The sequence below is a fragment of the Myxocyprinus asiaticus genome, chromosome 37, assembly GCF_019703515.2.
Source record: "Myxocyprinus asiaticus isolate MX2 ecotype Aquarium Trade chromosome 37, UBuf_Myxa_2, whole genome shotgun sequence".
NCBI lineage: Eukaryota > Metazoa > Chordata > Actinopteri > Cypriniformes > Catostomidae > Myxocyprinus > Myxocyprinus asiaticus.
This window is the reverse complement of record NC_059380.1, coordinates 16,810,257-16,831,431: the sequence shown is the minus strand read 5'-3', so window position 1 is coordinate 16,831,431 and position 21,175 is coordinate 16,810,257. Positions and strand designations below refer to the sequence as shown.

Below are 21,175 nucleotides of genomic sequence, written 5' to 3'. Positions count from 1 at the left end.
AGTCATGGAAATTCAGATATGAGTCATCAATATTTTGGTCTGTTTTACTGGAAGAAAAAGATTGTACATTTTAAATGCGTATATCTGCTAAAGTTAGTTTGTCAACTTTTAGGATTACGCTAGCATATAATGTAGATGCTTCAAAGTTTAAAGAAATGGACTAAAATCCACAGCACATTCATGGGGTCTTTATTCTTTGAACAATCAGCATGTTAGCTGTCATGTTATGGGATTTGAATTGATATTTTTTTTTTTTATTGATCATGGGCACACAGGAAACTTAAGTGCTAAGATCATGACTGGGTGTGTAATTGTGTTGCTATTTTCTTACAGGGTGAAGAAGGAGACCAGGGAGCACCTGGAGAGCAAGGAGCACAAGGAACACCTGTAAAAACAAACATTATTTATCAAATATTTTTGCCTATGACAAATGTTGTCTAATATATTGTATATTAGGGCTGAAATAGATTCCTTTTTATGCATCATAAATCAGACAGTTTTCCTGATGGTTATTGATATATATCAGTATTTTGTTTAGAAATAAAATAGGGCTAATATTTGCACACTAGTTTTTGTCTCTTCATACATATTTCTCAGCATAACTTGTGGTGAAGTGTGAGCGACTGTGTCACTTAAAGGGTGTGTGGAACACTGGGCGAGTCTGTTGGCATAGATGGTGCATTTTGAAACTAGAAATAAATATTTTGTATGAAGGTATGCACACTGTCACCAGCTACGACTCCAGAGACTGCTCAAAATTCTGCATCGCTGTGTAGTGCAGTTCACAGTTTTCCATTAAATTCAACCCAAATCTTTATCAAATGAAATAGATTATTTACTCTAGCCATCACTGGATGATATATTGTGTATATAGATTTTTCATATAGCCAACAGAATTTTTGTGGTTTGACAGCTTGAATGAAACCTATTCAAGGCTGCATACAGAGAAATTGCATAATAAACGTAATACATTTTGCCATTTCTAATCATTCAGTTTGCTCATTTACACTATTTTCATACAATAATCTTCAAACTCATCAATGTCACTTGGTTCATTCTTGAAGAGGTACAAAAACCTGCCACCTGCACTGCATTGACACGTCCTTTAGTAATTGTTATATCACCCCCTTGTGGTCTCCCAAAGCAATTATGGCAGACAACATTAAACAGAAGGCCTACCGGCAGTGAATTGGAAAGAACACAAATTAGGCTTCTAATTTTAATGTTAGCTAATGATAAAATATGACGGCTCGTAAACATATCAAGAAAATAACGTAGTGAGTCGATGTATTGATATTTTGTGAACTTTTCTATTGTGTATATACTGTATATACAACATAATTTATATAATGACTCTTTGCATTTTTTCCACCCATGTGTTCCTATTAAGTCACTCTAGATCTCGTTGTGTGTTTGTTTTGTAATTATAGGGTTCACAGGGTCTAAGAGGAATCACAGGGATGATGGGCCCTAAAGGGGACAGGGTAAGGGTCAAAAGGTCTTCATATGTGAACAAATAATTACAAGGATTTTTCATGAAATTACTAAAAGTGATTTTTCTCCATTAGGGACCTCGTGGGAATGTTGGTGATTTGGGTCCTCAGGGTATACAGGGTGCCCCTGTAAGTGTTAAAAATTAGACTTACATTATGTTAGCCTAGTCAACAAGTTATAACAAAGTTTTGAATTTTACCTCAGTAGTTTCTGTATATCATTACCACTAACTGGACCTGAAACAATTCTTGTATGTTGTACTCTCTGCATTGATTTACTAACATTTATTACATATTAGCCTAAGTTCAAACTCTATAGTGAAGATAAGCACGTTTGTTTTTTTAAAAGGTTAATCATCTCATGTGCACAATTATGAATAATTAACTTAGAACCCTGTTTGCATTTAACTTTTTTTGCTTATAGGAATAGTTCATCCAAAAATGAAGATTTTCTCATTTACTTACCCTCATGCCATCCCAGATGTGTATTACTTTCTTTCATCAACTCAAATTAAGACTTTTAGAAGAATTTCTCCACTCTTTTGGTCCATACAATGTAAGTGAATGGGTGCCAAAATTTTGCAGCTCCAAAAATCACATAAGGCAGCATAAAAGTAATCCATATGATGGTTAAACCTGTGGTTAAATCAATGTCTCCAGAAGCGATTTGATAGGTGTGATTGAGCAACAAATCAATATTTAAGTCCTTTTTTATTATAAATTCTCCTCCCAATCACACTTCCTATAGACACAAACACAAAAATGACTGTCAGGGTGCTTTAAGAGTAGAGCTTTTGGTATTGACATTTGTTTTCCACTTGACAACAAAGTTTCATTTGCTTGGTCAAATTCAAACTTATGTTCGGAGGTTTGCGTGGCGCCATGCGAGGGTTGGACGTGTGAATGGTGAGCTCTGTGCACTTTGCTAGTTTTTAATACTTTTTATGTCATAAACCGGTGAGATTCTATACACCCTGATCCATAACTGTTCTATGAAGACAATATGTCAAAAAATTCAAAATCCTCGGGCTCTAGAGACATTAAAAGACACTGACGTGCTCAAGCTGATAACCCAGACAGGGCCGCAGACCAGGGACTCGGTGTGGATGGTGCAGTGGGAGAGATTCAGCTTCAACTGTCGAGCATGTTGGCAATGCTGGTGAAGGTCATAGCTGACTTGGAGGATCTGGCTGTAATACGTCGATCGATCACTGCCATGGAGACGAAATTCTCTGAGGTGGTTACAAGAATGTCGGATGTTGAGAAACGGATCGATTATCTAGAGTCATCGGAAAGGGAATTAGCTGCTAATACGTTAGTGACTAAGATAGACTTGGAACGTGTTTTGGAAAAGTTGGAAGACCTTGAGAATCGTAACTGGTGAAACAACGTCTGAATTGTTGGAATTCCTGAGAACGAAGCAGGCCGAGATATGGTGAAATTCCTAGACGAGCTTTTCCCGAGTCTGCTCAACATAACAGGCCATAAGCTGGAAATCAAGCGAGCTCCCAGGGTTCTGGCTCGAAGATCCGCTGAGGGAGACAGGCCCCGATCAATTCTGGCCACATTTCTGAGACCATCCGATAAAGATCTCGTGTTACGCGAGGCGAGGAGTAAAGGAAGGCTTTCTTGGAAGAACCACAACATTTTCTTGTTTCCAGACTTTGTTGATTCAACAAGAGAGAAACGTGATCGATTCAAGGTTTGCAAGAAACTTTTACATCAACGGAGGTCGCATTTGCACTGATGTTCCCGGCTAAATTGAAAACAGATACTAAGGATGGCTGCAAAATATTTACAAGCCCACAGCAAACAATGTCCTTCATAAAGTCAATGGAATGAGTAGGTCGTTGTTTGATACTTTTTATGCAGCCGAGTGGACCCGACTCACTGAACACTCACTTGTTCATCCGAGGAACTGAGCGCCTTCTTTGTTTCTTTTTGTGCTGGTTCCACCTAGCGGCTGGAGTATGTTCTGTGGAGTAACACTCCTTCGGAACAGTTTGTGGATGAATCTGCACGTTCTTTGTTCTTACACCTCCTATTGGTTGGAGTTTGTTCTGTGGAATATTTCTTGCAAAACATTGGAGTGATAAGGGCATTTTTTTGCACTCATGTAACAGCCGAGTGAGCCTGACTCACTGAACATTCACTTGACTGTCAGAGGAAACTGAGCACCTTTTTTGTTTCTTTTTGTGCTGGTTCCGCTAGCGGCTGGAGTTTGTTTTGTGGAGGAACTTACCTTCGGAACAGTTATGTGGATGAATCTACACGTCGTTGTGTTTATCCCACCTATTAGCTGGAGTTTGTTTTATAGATTATTTTCTGTTGTGTAATTCTGTCTCACAAAATTTGTATAGAAGCACCAGTCTTGAGCAATCTGATGGCAAAGATGTCGCGGGGGCTCTCGTAGGCATACATGGGCTGTTTGAGTTTAGAGGGATGGACATTGGTTGGCGCTGTCGTGCATGGGGTTAATACGCACGTTTTTCATTTTTCTGTTTTTTTTTGTTTTTTTTTTCTGGGGGAAGTTCTGGGATTGTTTGTTGCTCTGATGTTGGAATGTGGCCTTTATAATTTTGTTTTTGACACACAATCTATTTTTTTCTAGTATGTCAATATGTCAAATGTTAATATGAGTGGATTGTCTCTCTGTGAGTGGAATGTGAATGGGATGGGGTACCCCATAAAAAGAAGGGAGGTTATTTATTTTCTTAAACGTAAGAAATATGATATTGTGTTTCTTCAAGAAATGCATCTATCCCCACAGGAAGCTGAAAAATTTGGGAAGATATGGGGTGGACACGTTTTCTTTAGTGCTGGCTCAAGTAAGAACAGGGGAGTCATTACATTGATAAATAAGCATCTACAATTAAAATGTCTCAAACAGATTAAAGATAAATTAATTTTGGCTAATATTTATGCACCTAACGTGGATGATTAGGGCTTTGTTATAGATCTTGAAGGGATGTTACAAGCTGCTGGCACCCCTCATGATATAATATTGATGGACTCAGTCCTTGATCATAGTGAAGAAAAAGTGTGTAAACCCCCTAGTGCAACACTGACGCTAAATAGGATGTGTAAAAATCTTGGTTTTACAGATATTTGGAGACTTTTGAACCCATCTGGTAGGGACTATACATTTTTTTCATCAGACCATAAGATTTATTTTAGAATAGATTTTTTTCCCCCTCATTTCATCTGTTGTGGATTGCTCAATTGGAAACATCTTAGTCTCAGATCACGCCCTGGTGACTTTAGAGGTGTTGCCACATTCGGAGGAAAAGAAATCATATAGTTGGCACTTTAATGTATCCCTTTTGCAAAATCCTGAATTCCAACAAATGTTAAAGGCTGAAATCAATGTTTATATGGAGACCAAGTGGTCCTCAGTATCCTCTGTGGGCGTGGTTTGGGAGGCACTTAAAGCAGTTCTTAGGGGTCAGATAATACAGTATGCCTCATTCATCAAAAAATCCAAAGCACGAGAACTCGTGGAGTTGGAAGGAAATATTAAAAGTGCCGAGGCAGAGCTGAAGTGCCTAATGTCATCTGATGACCTCAGAGAATTGACCCGATTGAAATACAGATGTAATACTATTTTGTCATGAAAGGTGGAGTTTTGGCTATTCAGGGCAAGAAAGTCATACTTTAAGAAGCTTTTGGCTAGATAAATAAAGCAGAGAGAGTCTTTTTCTACCATTCCCTCAGTGAAATCTGCTGGTGGTGAAATATTTACCTCAGCCATTGATATTAATAATGCTTTTAAAGAATTATATATTGATCTCTATAGTTCCACAACTTCGTCTACTGATGAAGATATTAGAAACTTTGTGGAACCATTAGAACTCCCTAAACTGACGACTGAGCAAAAAAATTCTCTTGATTCTGAGATAAACTTGGAGGAGTTTGGCGAGGTAATTAAGATCTTGCCTATAGGCAAGGCTCCGGGGCCAGATGATTTTGCCGCTGAATTTTTTAGATCTTATGCTACAGAACTGGCTCCACTTTTGTTAGAAGTTTATACGGAATCATTAAAGAATGGAAAGCTTCTGCCAACCATGACACAAGCCCGGATCAGTCTGATTCTTAAAAAGGACAAAGATCCAAGCAAGTGTAAAAGTTACCATCCAATTTCCCTGATCCAGCTAGATGTAAAAAATATTGTCAAAAATTCTGGCTAACCGATTAAGTTATGACATCTCTTATACATACAGATCAGGTGGGGTTTATGCGGGCGTTTCATCAATATCATGTGGTCAGTGGCGAATGATCAGACTCCGGTCATGGCCATCTCACTTGATGCTGAAAAGGAGTTTGATATGGTAGAATGGGATTATCTTTTTAAGATTTTGGAAATATACAGGTTTGAGAATACTTTTACTGGATGGATTAAGTTACTTTATAGACACCCTGTAGCAGCAGTACAAACAAATGGATTAATTTCAGATTATTTTACTCTTGATAGAGGCACCCAGCTGGGTTGCCCTCTTTCCCCATTATTGTTCTGTCTTGCCCTGGAACCATTAGCAGCCATGATAAGAAAGGAAGATGATTTTCCAGGGGTGATGGTGGGAGGTGTGGCGCATAAGCTTCTGTTTTACGCAGATGATATTTTATTATTCGTCTCTGACCCTTCTAGATCTATGCCTTGCCTCCACAGAATTATTAATTCTTATTCTAAATTCTCGGGATACAGAATTAATTGGTCTAAATCTGAAGCTTTGGCTCTGACAGCATACTGCCCGATAACAGCTTTTCAGCTGGGTGCCTTTCAGTGGCCCAAACAGGGCATTAAGTATTTGGGTATTTAATTCCCAGCAAATTTGTGTGATTTAGTTAGTTCATTTTGACCCTTTAATAAAAAGGTTTTCGAGCGATGTGGGCAGGTGTGCTTCATTACATTTATCGATGATTGGGAAGGTTAATGTTATTAAAATGAATTGTTTTCCAAAATTCAACTGCCTGCTACAGTCACTCCCTATAGATGTCCCCCTCTCTTATTTCAAGCAATTTGATAGCATAGCGAAGTGGAATGGGAAACGTCCAGTAAGTTGCATAGGCCGATTGACAAAGGTGGGCTAGGCCTACCCAAGATTTAGTTTCATTATTATGCATTCGGTCTCAGATATTTGGCTCATTGATCGTTTCCACCTAAGAGAGCCCCTCTCTGGTTTTGTATTGAACAGGAAGTTCTTGCCCCTATTTCGCCATTGCAAAGCCTTTCTATCAAACTAACCGGAGAAGTTAAATTATACCCCATTATCTCACATTTATACTCAGTATGGACAAAAGTGTCGAGTGTTTAATTCGGACATTTAAATAAATGTCGCCTCGAGCTTATGGCTGAACCCCAAATTATGTATTAATAAGTACCCTTTCTGCTGGTCAGAGTGGATTGTGAGGGAGGTTAATGGACTCGGTGACCTATATGAGAGCGGAGTGTTGAGATCCTTTGAAAATCTGGTTCAACATTTTGGGATTCCCAGATCTCAGTTCTTTAGATATTTACAGCTGCGCCACCTGCTCTATACTATTTTTGGGAGTAGCATAAATTCTCCTCCCTACTCAATCTCCACTTTAACTTTCACATTCATCTTCTTATGTTTTTGGTGATTCACATTCTTCATGCATGTCACCCCTACTGGGCAGGGAGTAGAGTTTCTAGCAAAAAAGGACTTAAATATTGATCTGTTTCTTACCCACACCTATCATATCACTTCTGAAGATGTGGATTAAAACACTGGAGTCATATGGATTACTTTTATGATGCCTTTGTCTTTTTTGGAGCGTCAAACTTTTGGCACCCATTCACTTGAATAGAATGGACCTACAGAGCTGAAATATTCTTCTAAAACTCTTTGTTTGTGTTCTGCAGAAGAAAGAAAGTCATACACATCTGGGATGGAATGAGGGTGAGTAAATGATGAGAGAATTTTCATTTTTGGGTGAACTATCCTTTTGAAGTTTCTAAAAGCTGTGTTGTCCTTCAAAATGTGTAGGCAGTCCGTTGCATGATGACCTACTAAAATTATCCTGTATCATATTTTGATCTGTTCTGATTTCCATACTCTAATTTGGAGCTGCACCTATCTAGAACTGTTCATTCTTAGTTGATATTTTACACATATGTGCACTGAGAAATTACTTGTTTTGCTTATTTGGAGCTCTGTTGTAACTGAACACTACTTATTTTGGCATGTCCTTTTTTTAATATCGCTTTTACAGGCCTTGTGTTTCACTGACTGATAATTGCTTATGAAGCTTTTGCTTGATTAGTTGGTGTTAATGAACATTTTTGAGAATGTTTAATGGAATAAAACCGAATGATTTACATTTCATTTCATTTTTAAAGGGTGATCATGGTCAAAGAGGTAAAGTAGGTGAGGCCGGACCAAATGGAGCTCAGGTGAGTCAACAACAAAACAAAACAATTAATATGAAAATTTACATAAATAATAAAAAAGCAACACATATACAATATATTTACATCAGCAGCATAATGTTTAAAAAAATTAGTTTGCAACATATTTTTGAACTTCCTTATGCTAAGAAGTTCTAATTCCTTTTTGATTTACTATAACAACACCATTCAATGTTGGTTGTTCCTCTCTTCAGGGACCTCAGGGGTTACTGGGACTTGTGGGTTTACCTGGACTGAAAGGAGAGACTGTAAGACTATATTTATATTTATTATACTGTGAGACTATATTTGCAGCTTTATACATTATACACAATATTGTGTTATCCTTAAAAGTCTTATTTTACCATTTTGTGGTGTAGGGTTTGCCTGGTGTGGATGGTCGTGATGGTATTCCAGGACTTCCTGGAGTGAAGGTAATGACATTTTAGTTCATCCATACAGAGCAAAATTAAAATAATTTTTAACATGATGTGCAGCACTGTGTCTCTATTTTTAGTGGAGTGATATTTATCAGCATGTGTCTATTGCTGTTTAGGGTCTTCCTGGGAAAGTTGGCTCACCTGGTGAGGCTGGACTTCAGGGATTTCCAGTGCGTATTACATTTGACCCCTATTGTAAATACAGATAGTATACAGTGGTACCTGCTTGTGAGATAATTAGAAATTACATGCATTTTTGGTTTTGTATACTGTATAGTCAGCAAATACTGGAGGATTTTTCTTTTCCAGGGTTTACTAGGTATTCCAGGAGCAAAGGGCCACGTGGGTGAAAAAGTAGGTAATTTAAGTGCAAATTATATAGGGTGTCAAGGTTTTGCTTCTACTACTTGATTGGTTTCTCCAAGCATGATAACTAATAAATGAATGTGTTGGCCATTATTGGACATATTAGCTCATTATTAATAGCATTCTTATGGAAGCAGATGTGAGTTTATCTAATGAAGGTTAACCTGTCTTATCTCTACTTTAGGGAAATTTTGGTGATCCCGGCGTGGCAGGCCTGATTGGAAATAATGGAAAAACAGTGAGTCCCTTTTGCCAGTGTTTACCACAACCAACAGGCCCTTGTGGATGGGTTGTAAATTCTGGGTTAACTGTATAATTAATAAGTTGAAATACTGATTGATTGATGATTGATTTTCTGGTGTTTTGATTTCAGGGTGAACGTGGTGAGCAGGGAGAGGTTGGACCAGTCGGACCAAGAGGTGGGCCAGTGAGTATATTTCTTTACACATCACATAGTGTCATACAAAGAAATGTGTCACTCCTATAATATTCTCCTTCTTTATTTCTCTTTCTCTCTTTTTCTCCAGGGAGAAAGAGGAGAAAGAGGCCATGATGGGCCTGTAGGCTTGCCAGGTGCAAGGGTGAGTTGTCAGGGGCCATAATCCCTGAAAACCTTAATTATATCACTATTACAGTGGAAAGATACTACAACGTATGATAAATGCATATAATAAAAAATGCTATAGGACATTTTCAGAAACTCGTCAGGACACAACATCACTAGGAGATAATGAAGCTTTATGGGCACAAACACTGAGGGGGGAATTCACTATAAAAATTATTTGCGCACAGTAAAAGTGCTATTTATTTGCTGTTTTAGTGGCGCAAATGTGCACACAAAATCTGCACTCAACACAATACGCATGCCGCAATTCTGATCTTGCGAGGTGGTTCTGAGTGCTGTTTAGCAGAGGATACATCAGACCACCACAATCTGGCACACTCTGCCGAGACTGTACAACATCACTCCTCTAATATGATCCAGACACCTGAGTCAACTCATTAACATGCCGAAAGTGTGCTTGACTACACGGCATATCTGGATATAAGCCAAGTTATAACAGTCCTTTTCGATCATTTGCTCTTCTTTATCATTATTTGCTAAATTACTACTGCCAAGATTGAGAGAAAATGTCCACAAACATCTGAATTTTAAATACAGTTCAGTTTACCGCCTGGTTTTCTCGAGTGGTAATAGTTAATTGGGCCTGGAAAATAGCGTGAATAATAATTTATTTTGTGAATAAAGCACAATCTATATTGAGCTGAATTTACATAGAAACAAGGTGTGTTTTAGCCTGGTCTCATGAAATTTATGTGAGCATTGCAAGGTTTGTGCAAAACTGAAATTACGTGCTTCATTACACGTTTGGCTGCAGTTTTAATGTGAAATGTCCAGAGGGGGGCGCCAAAATCGAGCAAAATGACCTCCTTAACCTAAAACTTTATGCTAAACCTAAACAATAGTTTCAGAAAAGATAAATGAGAGTTTAACAAAACAAACATCCTTACCCAACACATAACCCTAACCAATAGTGTCCGAAAAGATAAATGCGAGTTTAAAAAAACAGACATCCTTACCCTTAACCAACACCTAACTGATAGCGTTTCAAAATCGGAAATCTACGCCCCTGCATCCATGTCATTTTGTGTCGCTTCTATGCCACTTTCACTTCTGTGCATCTTTGGCTGGATTTGAACCACAGCTGTCAAGCTCAAAGTTCAACGCTCTATCAGGTGAGCTACCAAGTAAGCTAATGATATAGGAAGTGTGTATATGTAGGTGGGTCTGTAATACAAGTGTTAAACGAAATGTTTAGTTTTTCAAATCACGCGTTAAAGTAAAAGTGTTTTGATATCATAACATAACGGGGGGTGAGTAATAGAGTGAAAAATACGTTTTTATAAAATCAAAATCAGCAATTGTACTCGTGATTTTTGTGACAATGATTAAACCACTCAGTTGTTGTAGCGCCTCTAGTGTTCATTTCACCAGGAAACTGCAGCAAAATGTAGAGAGCGTCATGTACGAGTCAGTTTGCAAAAATATATATAAAGTAATGTTCATTCTATGAGACCAGGTTGGTTTGCACAGAACAGAATGACAATGACTTATTTTAAATACTCAAAGTAATATAATGACTTAACGGTACAACTTTACAATAAGGTTCCATTCATTAACAATAGTTAATGCATCAGGTATCATGAACAAATCATTAAGAATATATATATATATATATATATATATATATTTTTTTTTTTTTTTTTTTTTTTTTACAGCATTTAATTAGCATTAGCATTTAATTAGCAAATTAATTAATCTTTGTTAATGTTCATTAATATACAATTGTTCATTGTTAGTTCATGTTAGTTCACAGTGCATTAACTAATGTTAACAAATACAACATTTGATTTAAAACATGTATTAGTATATGTTGAAATTAACATTAACTAAGGTAGTGGTCATTGTTAGTTCATGTTAACTAATGTTGTTAACTAAATGTTAACAAATGGAACCTCATTGTAAAGTGTTATAGACTTAATTTAAATATGTCTGTGAGGGAACTGCATGAGGCCCAGAGAGATATACGTGTAAAAATACATGTATAAAAAGTTAATTAAAACCAAAAGTAATTTTTTTCAAAAGTAAACATGCAAAGATAATTTGAAAGGTAAACATATCTTAAAATATCAGGGGGTACGTAAAGTAAATAATTAGGTCAGCTGACAAAATTGTTTGGTTACCTCGTGCCTCGAGCCACAAAAAGAAGTCAGACGCAATTGCGATAGACATATATAGATGAGTGTAGATGGAAGATAGAATGACGAAGGCAGAGGAGAAGACAAAACATCTGGGAACAACAAATGAGATGAACAATGGATTCCAACAGAAATTCCAAGGATAACATTGCCCACCACCACCCCAAACTCACTTTTAAAATAATACTACAAATAACAATTTCGGCATGCACATGGAAATCACTTTCAACTTGAATTCATTCTCTTAATCTCATTTCAACCAGAACACTACAGCAAGCTGTTATTGTGCTTATCTTGGGACTATTCTGTGTGATAGGTACAGTATTTTAGCTTGTACATGATTGTAAGCTCTACAGTTTATAAGCTTTTATACATTTTAATAATTTACCCATAAAAAGAGGAACTGTACTGGGACATCAGCCATGACTCTGTACCTCTGAACCTGTGACACTGTCTAGATGTTTCACAACAAATTCAACACAATTAGAGACATGTTACTCTTGGTCTTAGTTCTCAGATTCATGTCCTGTATGCTCGCTCCTATGCTGAAGAGCTTAATACCTCTCCAGACTGCAACACAATCTCCTTAGAAAGCTCTGGTTTGCTTTAGCAGTGTAATCGGCTGGTAGGGGCATGAATGGCCTGTTGTTATTGAGGCCTAGTGCCTGGGGATATTTTCTTTGGTAAGAGAATATTCAGAGCAGGAAAGAGGGGCTGAACGAGCTCTCTGTTTGACAGAAATTCCTTAAAACTGCCGGCATCAGGCTTAATCAGAATCCACATCCATCCACACACCTTCAGACATGCCCCGCCAAAACTCGGCTCTCTGAGCTAACGGCTGTGCTTTTTTTTTTTTTTGTGGTTTTTAAGGAAGCTTTAAGCACAGGCCATGCAGTGTTGGTGGATTTTTATTTATTTATTTGTGTGTGTGTGTGTGTGTGTGTGTGTGTGTGTTCTACAGGGTGCTAAAGGAGATCCAGGCCTTCCTGGTCTTCCAGGGCCTGCTGGCCTACCTGGGCAGAAAGGAGACAGGGTAGGATTTTGAGACCATTTGTTTCAGTTTTTTTCTAGAATTAATTCTGATGAATTAGTAATTCAGAATATGAAAGAACCTATAATGTTTGTTTTTAACATCAATACATTTTTATCAAAGAAATATGTAGGCTGTATTCGGAATAGCACAGTGTCCACATTTTCTTTATGCACAGAATACCCAGATGACCTATTGCACATTTGCTCAAAGAGCACACTGCACGTAATACTGTATGTCACAATGCAATGCACACAACTTGACCTTCTTTTTCCGGCAGTATGAAGCAGATGTAACCATAATTTTTAACAACTCTTTCTTATGCATTATATTATTGTGCTGCCAAAAGTTACAGTTTTACACAACTGGATTATAAATGCCACATAACCATAATTATTTTCAAGATGATAACTGTACGGCACTTACTGAACTAAACATGCAAAGAGGTGACATCATGTCTGTTTGCAATGTTTATGATTACATTTTCCATACTGTTTTACATATTATAACAGGCAGTATACAGTATATACTGTTCAGTATGCAGTTAGCAGTACGCTAGAATTATATTCCAAACATAGCCATTTACAAAGAGATAAGCCAAAAATGAAAGAACAGGTGTTTTTTTGTTGTTGATCTTTTTAAGATATTAATAATAATTATCTGAATGGGGGGGGGCCCTGGGTAGCTCAGCAAGTATTGACACTGACTACCACCCCTGGAGTCGCGAGTTCAAATCCAGGGCATGCTGAGTGACTCCAGCCAGGTCTCCTAAGCAACCAAATTGGCCCTGTTGCTAGGGAGGGTAGAGTCACATGAGGTAACCTTGGAGAAAAGCGTGGGCCTCCACACGCGCTACGTCTCTGTGGTAACACACTCAACAAGCCATGTGATAAGATGCACGGATTGATGGTCTCAGAGATTTGCAACTGAGATTTGTCCTCTGCCACCTGGATTGAGGCGAGTCACTACGCCACCACGAGAACTTCGAGCGCATTGGGAATTGGGCATTCCAAATTGGGGAGAAAAAAATAAAAAATATGTATTTATCTGAATACATTTTAATTGTGACAGCTTTTATTATAAAATAAATTATAATGGATGTTATAATAGACCCTTTTCACACTTCCAGGTTTTGGAATGCGGAAGTAAAGGATTGCAGGGTAAACCTCGATAGCAGTGAATGGGAGACCATGGCAAACATACACTATATGGCCAAACATTTGTGGACACCATATGTGCTTGATGAACATTTGATTTCAAAACCTTAGGCATCAATTTCCACCTTTGCTGTAATAACAGCTTCCACTCTTTTGGGAAGGCTTTCCACTATACTGTATGTAGTAACATGGCTGCAGGGATTTGCTCTCATTCAGACACAAGGTTATCAGTGAGGTCAGGAACTGATGTTGGTCGATGGGGCCTGACTTACAGTTGCTGTTCCAGTTCACCCCAAAAGTGATCAGTGGGGTTCAGGTCTGGGCTTTGTGCAGGCCAGTCAATTTCTTCCACGTCAGACACAGTAAACCATTTCTTTATGGACTTCACTTTGTTCACAGGGGCATTGTCATGCTGGAACAGAAAAAGGCTATCCCCAAACAGTTGCCACAAATTTGGAAGCACTAAGAAACATTAAAGAAACATTAAGATTTTTCTTTACTGGATTTAATGGAGTAACCAAATTCGTTAATTAGAAGGGAGTGTCCACAAACTTTTGGCCATATTGTAGTTTTTGCTTATCCATATGCTCTAACATCAAAAGAAAAATGCCACAATTTAGCACTCACTCTGTAGTGCTAGACCGGTTGCCCAATGAAGCTAAGCAGGGTTGAGCCTGGTCAGTACCTAGTTGGTAGACCTCCTGGTGAAAATTAAGGTTGCTGCTGGAACAGGTGTTAATGAGGCCAGCAGGGGGTGCTCACCCTTTTGTCTGTGTGGGTCCTAACACCCGAGTATAGTGACGGGGACACTATACTGTAAAAAGACAACATCTTTCAGATGAGATGTTAAACCAAGGTCCTGACTCTCTGTGGTCATTAAAAATCCCAGGACATTTCTCGTAAAGATTAGGGGTGTAACCCCGGTGTCCTTGCCAAATTCCCCCCATTGGCCCTTATCGATCATGGCCTCCTAATAATCCCCATACATGAATTGGCTGTATCACTCCACTCTCTCCTCTTCACCAATAGCTGGTGTATGGTGAATGTTCTGGTGCACTATGGCTGCCATCGCACCATCCAGGTGGATGCTGCACACTGGTGGTTGTTGAAGAGAGTCCCCAGTTCACCATGTAAAGTGCTTTGAGTGTAGTGTCAGAAAAGCACTATATAAGTGTAACGTTCACGTTCACTATTTCATTTCCACAACTTTTCAAATGAAGAAAAAAATAGAGAGCGGTGGATAACGACAGTCAGAGGAAAAAAGATGGCACATTTTCTGTAACTTAGCAGCTGTATTAGAAGCCTCAGCACAGCTGTGGTAACACATTTCTTTTCTTTCTTTTTTTTTTTTTTTTACTAAATCCAGGGTAAAATAATACAAAGAACAATGTTATAAATTTGTACTAAATAATAAAAGATTTGCAAATATAAAAATGTTTGCTTGATTTACACCACTAATTAAGGTGGAAACGCCTTAGGGTCCATTAATAATATATGCTGTGGCACAAACAATTTACTGTGCAAACCTAACAAGATTATTATAAGAAATTATTCTTGTCTTCATTTTTATTATATTTTAGGGCATGGTTGGTCTCACTGGTCCAAAAGGCGAGCAAGTAAGTCAGCATAAATTGTCTCTTAATATACGTACAGGAGATTAGTTTTATGTTAATACAATGTATTAGAAATGTTTTCTCATACCAGTTACACACAATGTATCTAATGCTTGTTTGTTTAGGGACCACCTGGTGAAGAAGGAACACCAGGAGAGAAAGGAGATGTAGTAAGTAAAACCAGCACAAAGGTTTTCATTATGTTCAGAGGGTTTATTTTACTCGGCAGCAACAATATTTATGCTCAATTTCAAACTCAATATCAGAGTGTATTGGTTTAGACACAGGTCATGTCCACCTTGCTGGTCTAAAATTCCATGTCCATTATTTTCTCAGGGTGATGAGGGAGAGCCAGGAGAGAAAGGATCGGTGAGTTTGACTTGATAAGTATTGTTATTTTGGAGGTCCCTTAAACCACCTCTTCCTTTATTTCAGGACGTTTCATTTGTATACCTACATGAAATCTGTTCCACAGATTTCTGCAGGATACAAGCGTTAGGCATTGACTAAATTGTTTATTGAATGACATAGCAGTGAGCTGAGCAGTGAAAAATGTGAAGAAAATGCACAGATTCTATGTGGATCCTTATGAGATGTGTATGACTTTCTTTCTTCTGCAGAACACATATGAAGATTTTTTATTTTAGAAGAATATCTCAGTGCTGTTGGTCCTCACAATGCAAGTGAATGGTGACCAGAACTTTGAAGGTCCAAAAATCACATAAAGCCAGCATTAATGTAATCCATGTAACTCATTCCCGTGGTTAAATCTATATCTTCTGAAGGTGTGGGTGAGAAACAGATCAACATTTCAGTCCTTTTTCTACGTAAATCTCCACTTCCACTTTCTTCTTTTTTTGTTTTTTGTCAATACACATTCTTCGTGCATATCACCACCTACTGGTCGGGGCTGTTCAAAGGTGGAGATATATAGTAAAAAAGGACTTAAATATTGATCTGTTTCTCAGCCATACCAATCATATTGCTTCAGAAGATATAGATTTTACCACTGGAGTCTTGTGGAATACTTTTATGCTGCCTTTATGTGATTTTTGAAGATTCAAAGTTCTAGCCACCTTTCACTTGCATTGTATGGACCTACAGAGCTGAGATATTCTAAAAATCTTTGTTTGTGTTCTGTGGAAGAAAGAAAGTCATACACTTCTGGGATGGCATGAGGGTGCATAAATGGTGGAGTGGTGGTGGTGTAGTGGACTAAAGCACTGAACTGGTAAGTGGAAGGCTGTTGGTTCAATCCCCACAGCCACCACTATTGTGTCCTTGAGCAAGGCACTTAACTCCAGGTTGCTTCAGGGGGATTGTCCCTGTAATCAGGGCACTGTAAGTTGCTTTGGATAAAAGCATCGGCCAAATGCATAAATATGAAATGATGAATTTAATTTTTGGGGGAACTATCCCTTTAAGCATCTTTTGTTGTGTTCAGACAGGAAAACCAGGGGATGCAGGAAATAAAGGACCAGAGGGAGGGCGTGGCCAGCCTGGACCAGAGGGCCTTCCTGGAGAGCCTGGACCAAGAGGCATGCAAGGAGACAGAGGAGTACCCGGACTGTCTGGGTCACAGGGACGACCAGTATGCCTGTTTTAATTATCTCAATCTGTGCCACCTTAATTATCACAGATAATTTATCATACCTGTCATTACAACTGGATTATGATCTTATTACTTCTGCTGTGATTCAGGTACAGTACTAAACTCATTAATGTTTTGGCAGGCCATCAAGAATTTTACTGCAGTCTGATGGTGTCTTACATTATAATGGGTTTTTTTTCCACCATAATCCTTTTTTCTTTTTCTTTTTTTTTTTTACAACTAACCAACAATGAACTAAATAATCCTACAGGAATATTATTGACATAGTTCAAAGTCTTAATAGTGTCCACCTGACTTTCCTCCAGGGCCAAGCACCAACAAATCAGCACATTAAGCAGGTCTGCATGAGGGTCATGCATGGTCAGTATTCCACATTGTTGCAAAGTATTGACATTTATTTTTCTTGTTTTAACTCTTTTTAACTTTTTCTAATGTTTTTGACGCACACATCACACATATCCTTTCTTTTTCTTCACAGAACAGCTCGCCCAGCTGGCAGCTAGTATGACAAGGCCTGAGTCGGGCATCGCTGGGCTGCCAGGTCCTCCTGGTCCCTCTGGTCCTCCAGGGCCTGCTGGAGACAATGGCTTCCCTGGACATCCTGGTGGCAGAGGACTGCCAGGTCTAAAAGGGCCACCTGGGCTTCTAGGGAGAAAAGGGCCCAAAGGTATGGAGAGAATGTGCTTCAAGGGATAGTTCACCCAAAAATAAAAATTATTTCATCATTTACTCACCCTCATGCCATCCCAGATTTGTATGACTTACTTTCTTCTGCACAATACAAATTAATGTCTCAGCATAACACAAATAAATGTCTCAGCTCTGCAAGTCCATACAATGCAAGTCAACAGCATCCAAAACTTTGAAGCTCAAAAATAATATATAAAGGCAGCATAAAAGTAATCCATATGACTCCAGTGGTTAAATCCATGTCTTCTGAAGTGTTATGAAAGGTGTGGGTGAGAAACAGATCAATATTTAAATCCTTTTTTTCTATAAATCTTTACTTTCAAACAGCCCTCCTATGTGCTCACTTCTTTCCTAAGAGTTCTTCTTATTTTGTTTTTTGGTGATTCGCATTCTTTGTGCATATCGCCACCTACTGGGGAGGGAAGAGATATTACAGTAAAAAAGGACATAAATATTGATCTGTTTCTCACCCACACCTATCAAATTGCTTCAGAAGACATGGAGTTAACCACTGGAGTCATATGGACTACTTTTATGCTGCCTATGTGCTTTTTTGAGCTTCAAAGTGTTGGACCCTGTTGACTTGTATTGTAAGGACCTACAGAGCTGAGACATTTATCTGTGTTATGCTGAGGCATTAATTTGCGTTTTGCGGAGGAAAGAAAGTCATACACATCTGAGATGGCATGAGGGTGAGTAAATGATGAGAACATTTTCATTTTTGGGTGAACTATTCCTTTAAGTTCTCAAGATATGTCCAAATTTTAACATTGATATAAGGAAAGTAATGGAATGGAACAAATAAATGCCTATGCCAGCAAGTGGACATGTATTTTTGTCTATGATAATGGTGCAAGGCCAGTCCATCTGTGGCTGCTTGGTTATATTTTTTTTTCTAACAAATGCTAATACTAATTTACTTATAAAATACTAAATACTAATTTTCTTATAAAATGATTCATAAAACATAAATACAATGCAACATTGTAAAACTCTTGTACTGATGCTGTGAATCTGCACATAGGTTAATAAATTAATTTGAGGGGTTCCAGACAGACTTGTTTCAGAAAATGTAAATTGAGGTCAACCTATCAGACATGTATTTTGCACAGCAGACCAGTTGATCTTAGAGCAGTGTTTCTCAACCAGGAGACAGGGACCCAATGGGGGCATCTGCAAAATTGCAAGGGGGGCTGCAAGATGACATGATATTATTTAATAAATCTAACAAATAAAAGGCCTTTCTGAAGCAAGGTGGCCTTCAAATATCATCCTGGACAATGGGGGGCCTTGGAGTCAAAAAGATTGAGAACACACTATCCTTCAAAAAGGCACTTTTATAATGCATTTTTATTCTGCATGCTTTAGGTGACCATGGTGACAGAGGAGATAGAGGACCCACTGTGCAGGGACCTAAAGGTATTCCTGGACCGCCAGGGCTCCCAGGTTTGTATGAATGACTTCCATATTTTACAATCTCATATCCTTTGTATCATTCATCTCTGCTTGTTTAAAAAGCGAATTGAGGTGGAGTTAAAAGTGCACTCAGTCATTTTTTTGATGTCGAGTTATGGCTTACACTGACACCTAGTGGCCTGGATGCTGCATTGTTCAAAAACAGTAGTTTTCAGTTACCAATGCTATTGTTGAAATTCATTATGCACAGTAAGCCAGGACTAATGTAATCCATGAGTGAAAGTGTCCAATAACAGGGCAGTAACTGACATTAAGCGATTAGTATTCAGCTGATCATGTGATGCTAACATGGCTGCCCCCCTGCTCCATGTAGAATAAAAGAGCTTTTATAAGGTTACGGATATGACTGAACTCTTCAGCTCACACGAGTGGTTATGATTTTATTCATTTCTAAATTACTATTAATTTCTTTAGAAGTAAAACTTTTTAAATGAGGAAATAAATTACTAGGTGCACCTTTAAATGAGCTTGGCAAATCTTTATACAGTGCATCCGGAAAGTATTCCCAGCGCTTCACTTTTTCCACATTTTGTTATGTTACAGCCCTATTCCAAAATGGATTAAATTCATTATTTTCCTCAAAATTCTACAAACAATACCCCATAATGACAACGTGAAAGAAGTTTGTTTGAAATCTTTACAAATTTATTAAATAAAAAAAAAAAAAAAAAATAATCATATGTACATAAGTATTCACAGCCTTTGCTCAATACTTTGTTGAAGCACCTTTAGCACCAATTACAGCCTCAAGTCTTTTTGAGTATGATGCTACAAGCTTGGCACACCAATGTTTGGGCAGTTTCTCCCATTCTTCTTTGCAGGACCTCTCAAGCTCCATCAGGTTGGATGGGGAGCGTCAGTGCACAGCCATTTTCAGATCTCTCCAGAGATGTTCAATCGGGTTCAAGTCTGGGCTCTGGCTGGGCCACTCAAGGACATTCACAGAGTTGTCCCGTAGCCACTCCTTTGTTATCTTGGCTGTGTGCTTAGGGTCGTTGTCCTGTTGGAAGATGAACCTTCGCCCCAGTCTGAGGTCCAGAGCACTCTGGAGCAGGTTTTCATCAAGGATGTCTCTGTACATTGCTGCATTCATCTTTCCCACGATCCTGACTAGTCTCCCTGTTCCTGCCGCTGAAAAACATCCCCACAGCATGATGCTGCCACCACCATGCTTCACTGTAGGGATGGTATTGGCCAGGTGATGAGCGGTGCCTGGTTTCCTCCAGACATGACGCTTGCCATTCAGGCCAAAGAGTTCAATCTTTGTTTCTCATGGTCTGAGAGTCCTTCAGGTGCCTTTTGGCAAACTCCAGGCGGGCTGTCATGTGCCTTTTACTGAGGAGTGGCTTCCGTCTGGCCACTCTACCATACAGGCCTGATTGGTGGAGTGCTGCAGATATGGTTGTTCTTCTGGAAGGTTCTCCGCTCTCCACAGAGAAATGCTGGAGCTCTGTCAGAGTGACCATCGGGTTCTTGGTCACCTCCCTGACTAAGGCTCTTCTCCCCCAATCGCTCAGTTTGGCCAGGCGGCCAGCTCTAGGAAGAGTCCTGGTGGTTCCAAACTTCTTCCATTTACGGATGATGGAGGCCACTGTGCTCATTGGGACCTTCAATGCTGCAGAAATTTTTCTGTACCCTTCCCCAGATCTGTGCCTCGATACAATCCTGTCTCGGTGGTCTACAGACAATTCCTTGGACTTCATGGCTTGGTTTGTGCTCTGACATGCACTGTTAACTGTGGGACCTTATATAGACAGGTGTGTGCCTTTCCAAATCATGTCCAATCAACTGAATTTACCACAGGTGGACTCCAATCAAGTTGTAGAAACATCTCAAGGATGATCAGTGGAAACAGGATGCACCTGAGCTCAATTTTGAGTATCATGGCAAAGGCTGTGAAAACTTAAGTACATGTGATTTTTTTTCTTCCGTTTTTTATTTTTAATAAATTTGCAAAGATTTCAAACAAACTTCTTTCACGTTGTCATTATGGGGTATTGTTTGTAGAATTTTGAGGAAAATAATGAATTTAATCCATTTTGGAATAAGGCTGTAACATAACAAAATGTGGAAAAAGTGAAGCGCTGTGAATACTTTCCGGATGCACTGTACATCATCCCTCTAACTGGTTG

General features: G+C 38.7%; 1 protein-coding gene across 1 annotated transcript in view; it reads left to right on the top strand.

Moving 5' to 3' along the window:
• LOC127428007 (collagen alpha-1(IX) chain-like) overlaps nucleotides 1-21,175 on the top strand; it is a 28,062-nt gene that overhangs the window by 6,046 nt on the left and 841 nt on the right. The window contains exons 13-31 of the mRNA XM_051676039.1: nucleotides 334-387; nucleotides 1,431-1,484; nucleotides 1,569-1,622; nucleotides 7,852-7,905; nucleotides 8,115-8,168; nucleotides 8,280-8,333; nucleotides 8,456-8,509; nucleotides 8,649-8,693; nucleotides 8,890-8,943; nucleotides 9,079-9,132; nucleotides 9,233-9,286; nucleotides 12,427-12,498; nucleotides 15,233-15,268; nucleotides 15,391-15,435; nucleotides 15,602-15,634; nucleotides 16,710-16,856; nucleotides 17,183-17,237; nucleotides 17,356-17,544; nucleotides 18,936-19,013. Coding sequence (XP_051531999.1) covers nucleotides 334-387; nucleotides 1,431-1,484; nucleotides 1,569-1,622; nucleotides 7,852-7,905; nucleotides 8,115-8,168; nucleotides 8,280-8,333; nucleotides 8,456-8,509; nucleotides 8,649-8,693; nucleotides 8,890-8,943; nucleotides 9,079-9,132; nucleotides 9,233-9,286; nucleotides 12,427-12,498; nucleotides 15,233-15,268; nucleotides 15,391-15,435; nucleotides 15,602-15,634; nucleotides 16,710-16,856; nucleotides 17,183-17,237; nucleotides 17,356-17,544; nucleotides 18,936-19,013 — 1,240 coding nt within the window. The remainder of the gene's footprint in view (nucleotides 1-333; nucleotides 388-1,430; nucleotides 1,485-1,568; nucleotides 1,623-7,851; nucleotides 7,906-8,114; nucleotides 8,169-8,279; nucleotides 8,334-8,455; nucleotides 8,510-8,648; nucleotides 8,694-8,889; nucleotides 8,944-9,078; nucleotides 9,133-9,232; nucleotides 9,287-12,426; nucleotides 12,499-15,232; nucleotides 15,269-15,390; nucleotides 15,436-15,601; nucleotides 15,635-16,709; nucleotides 16,857-17,182; nucleotides 17,238-17,355; nucleotides 17,545-18,935; nucleotides 19,014-21,175) is intronic.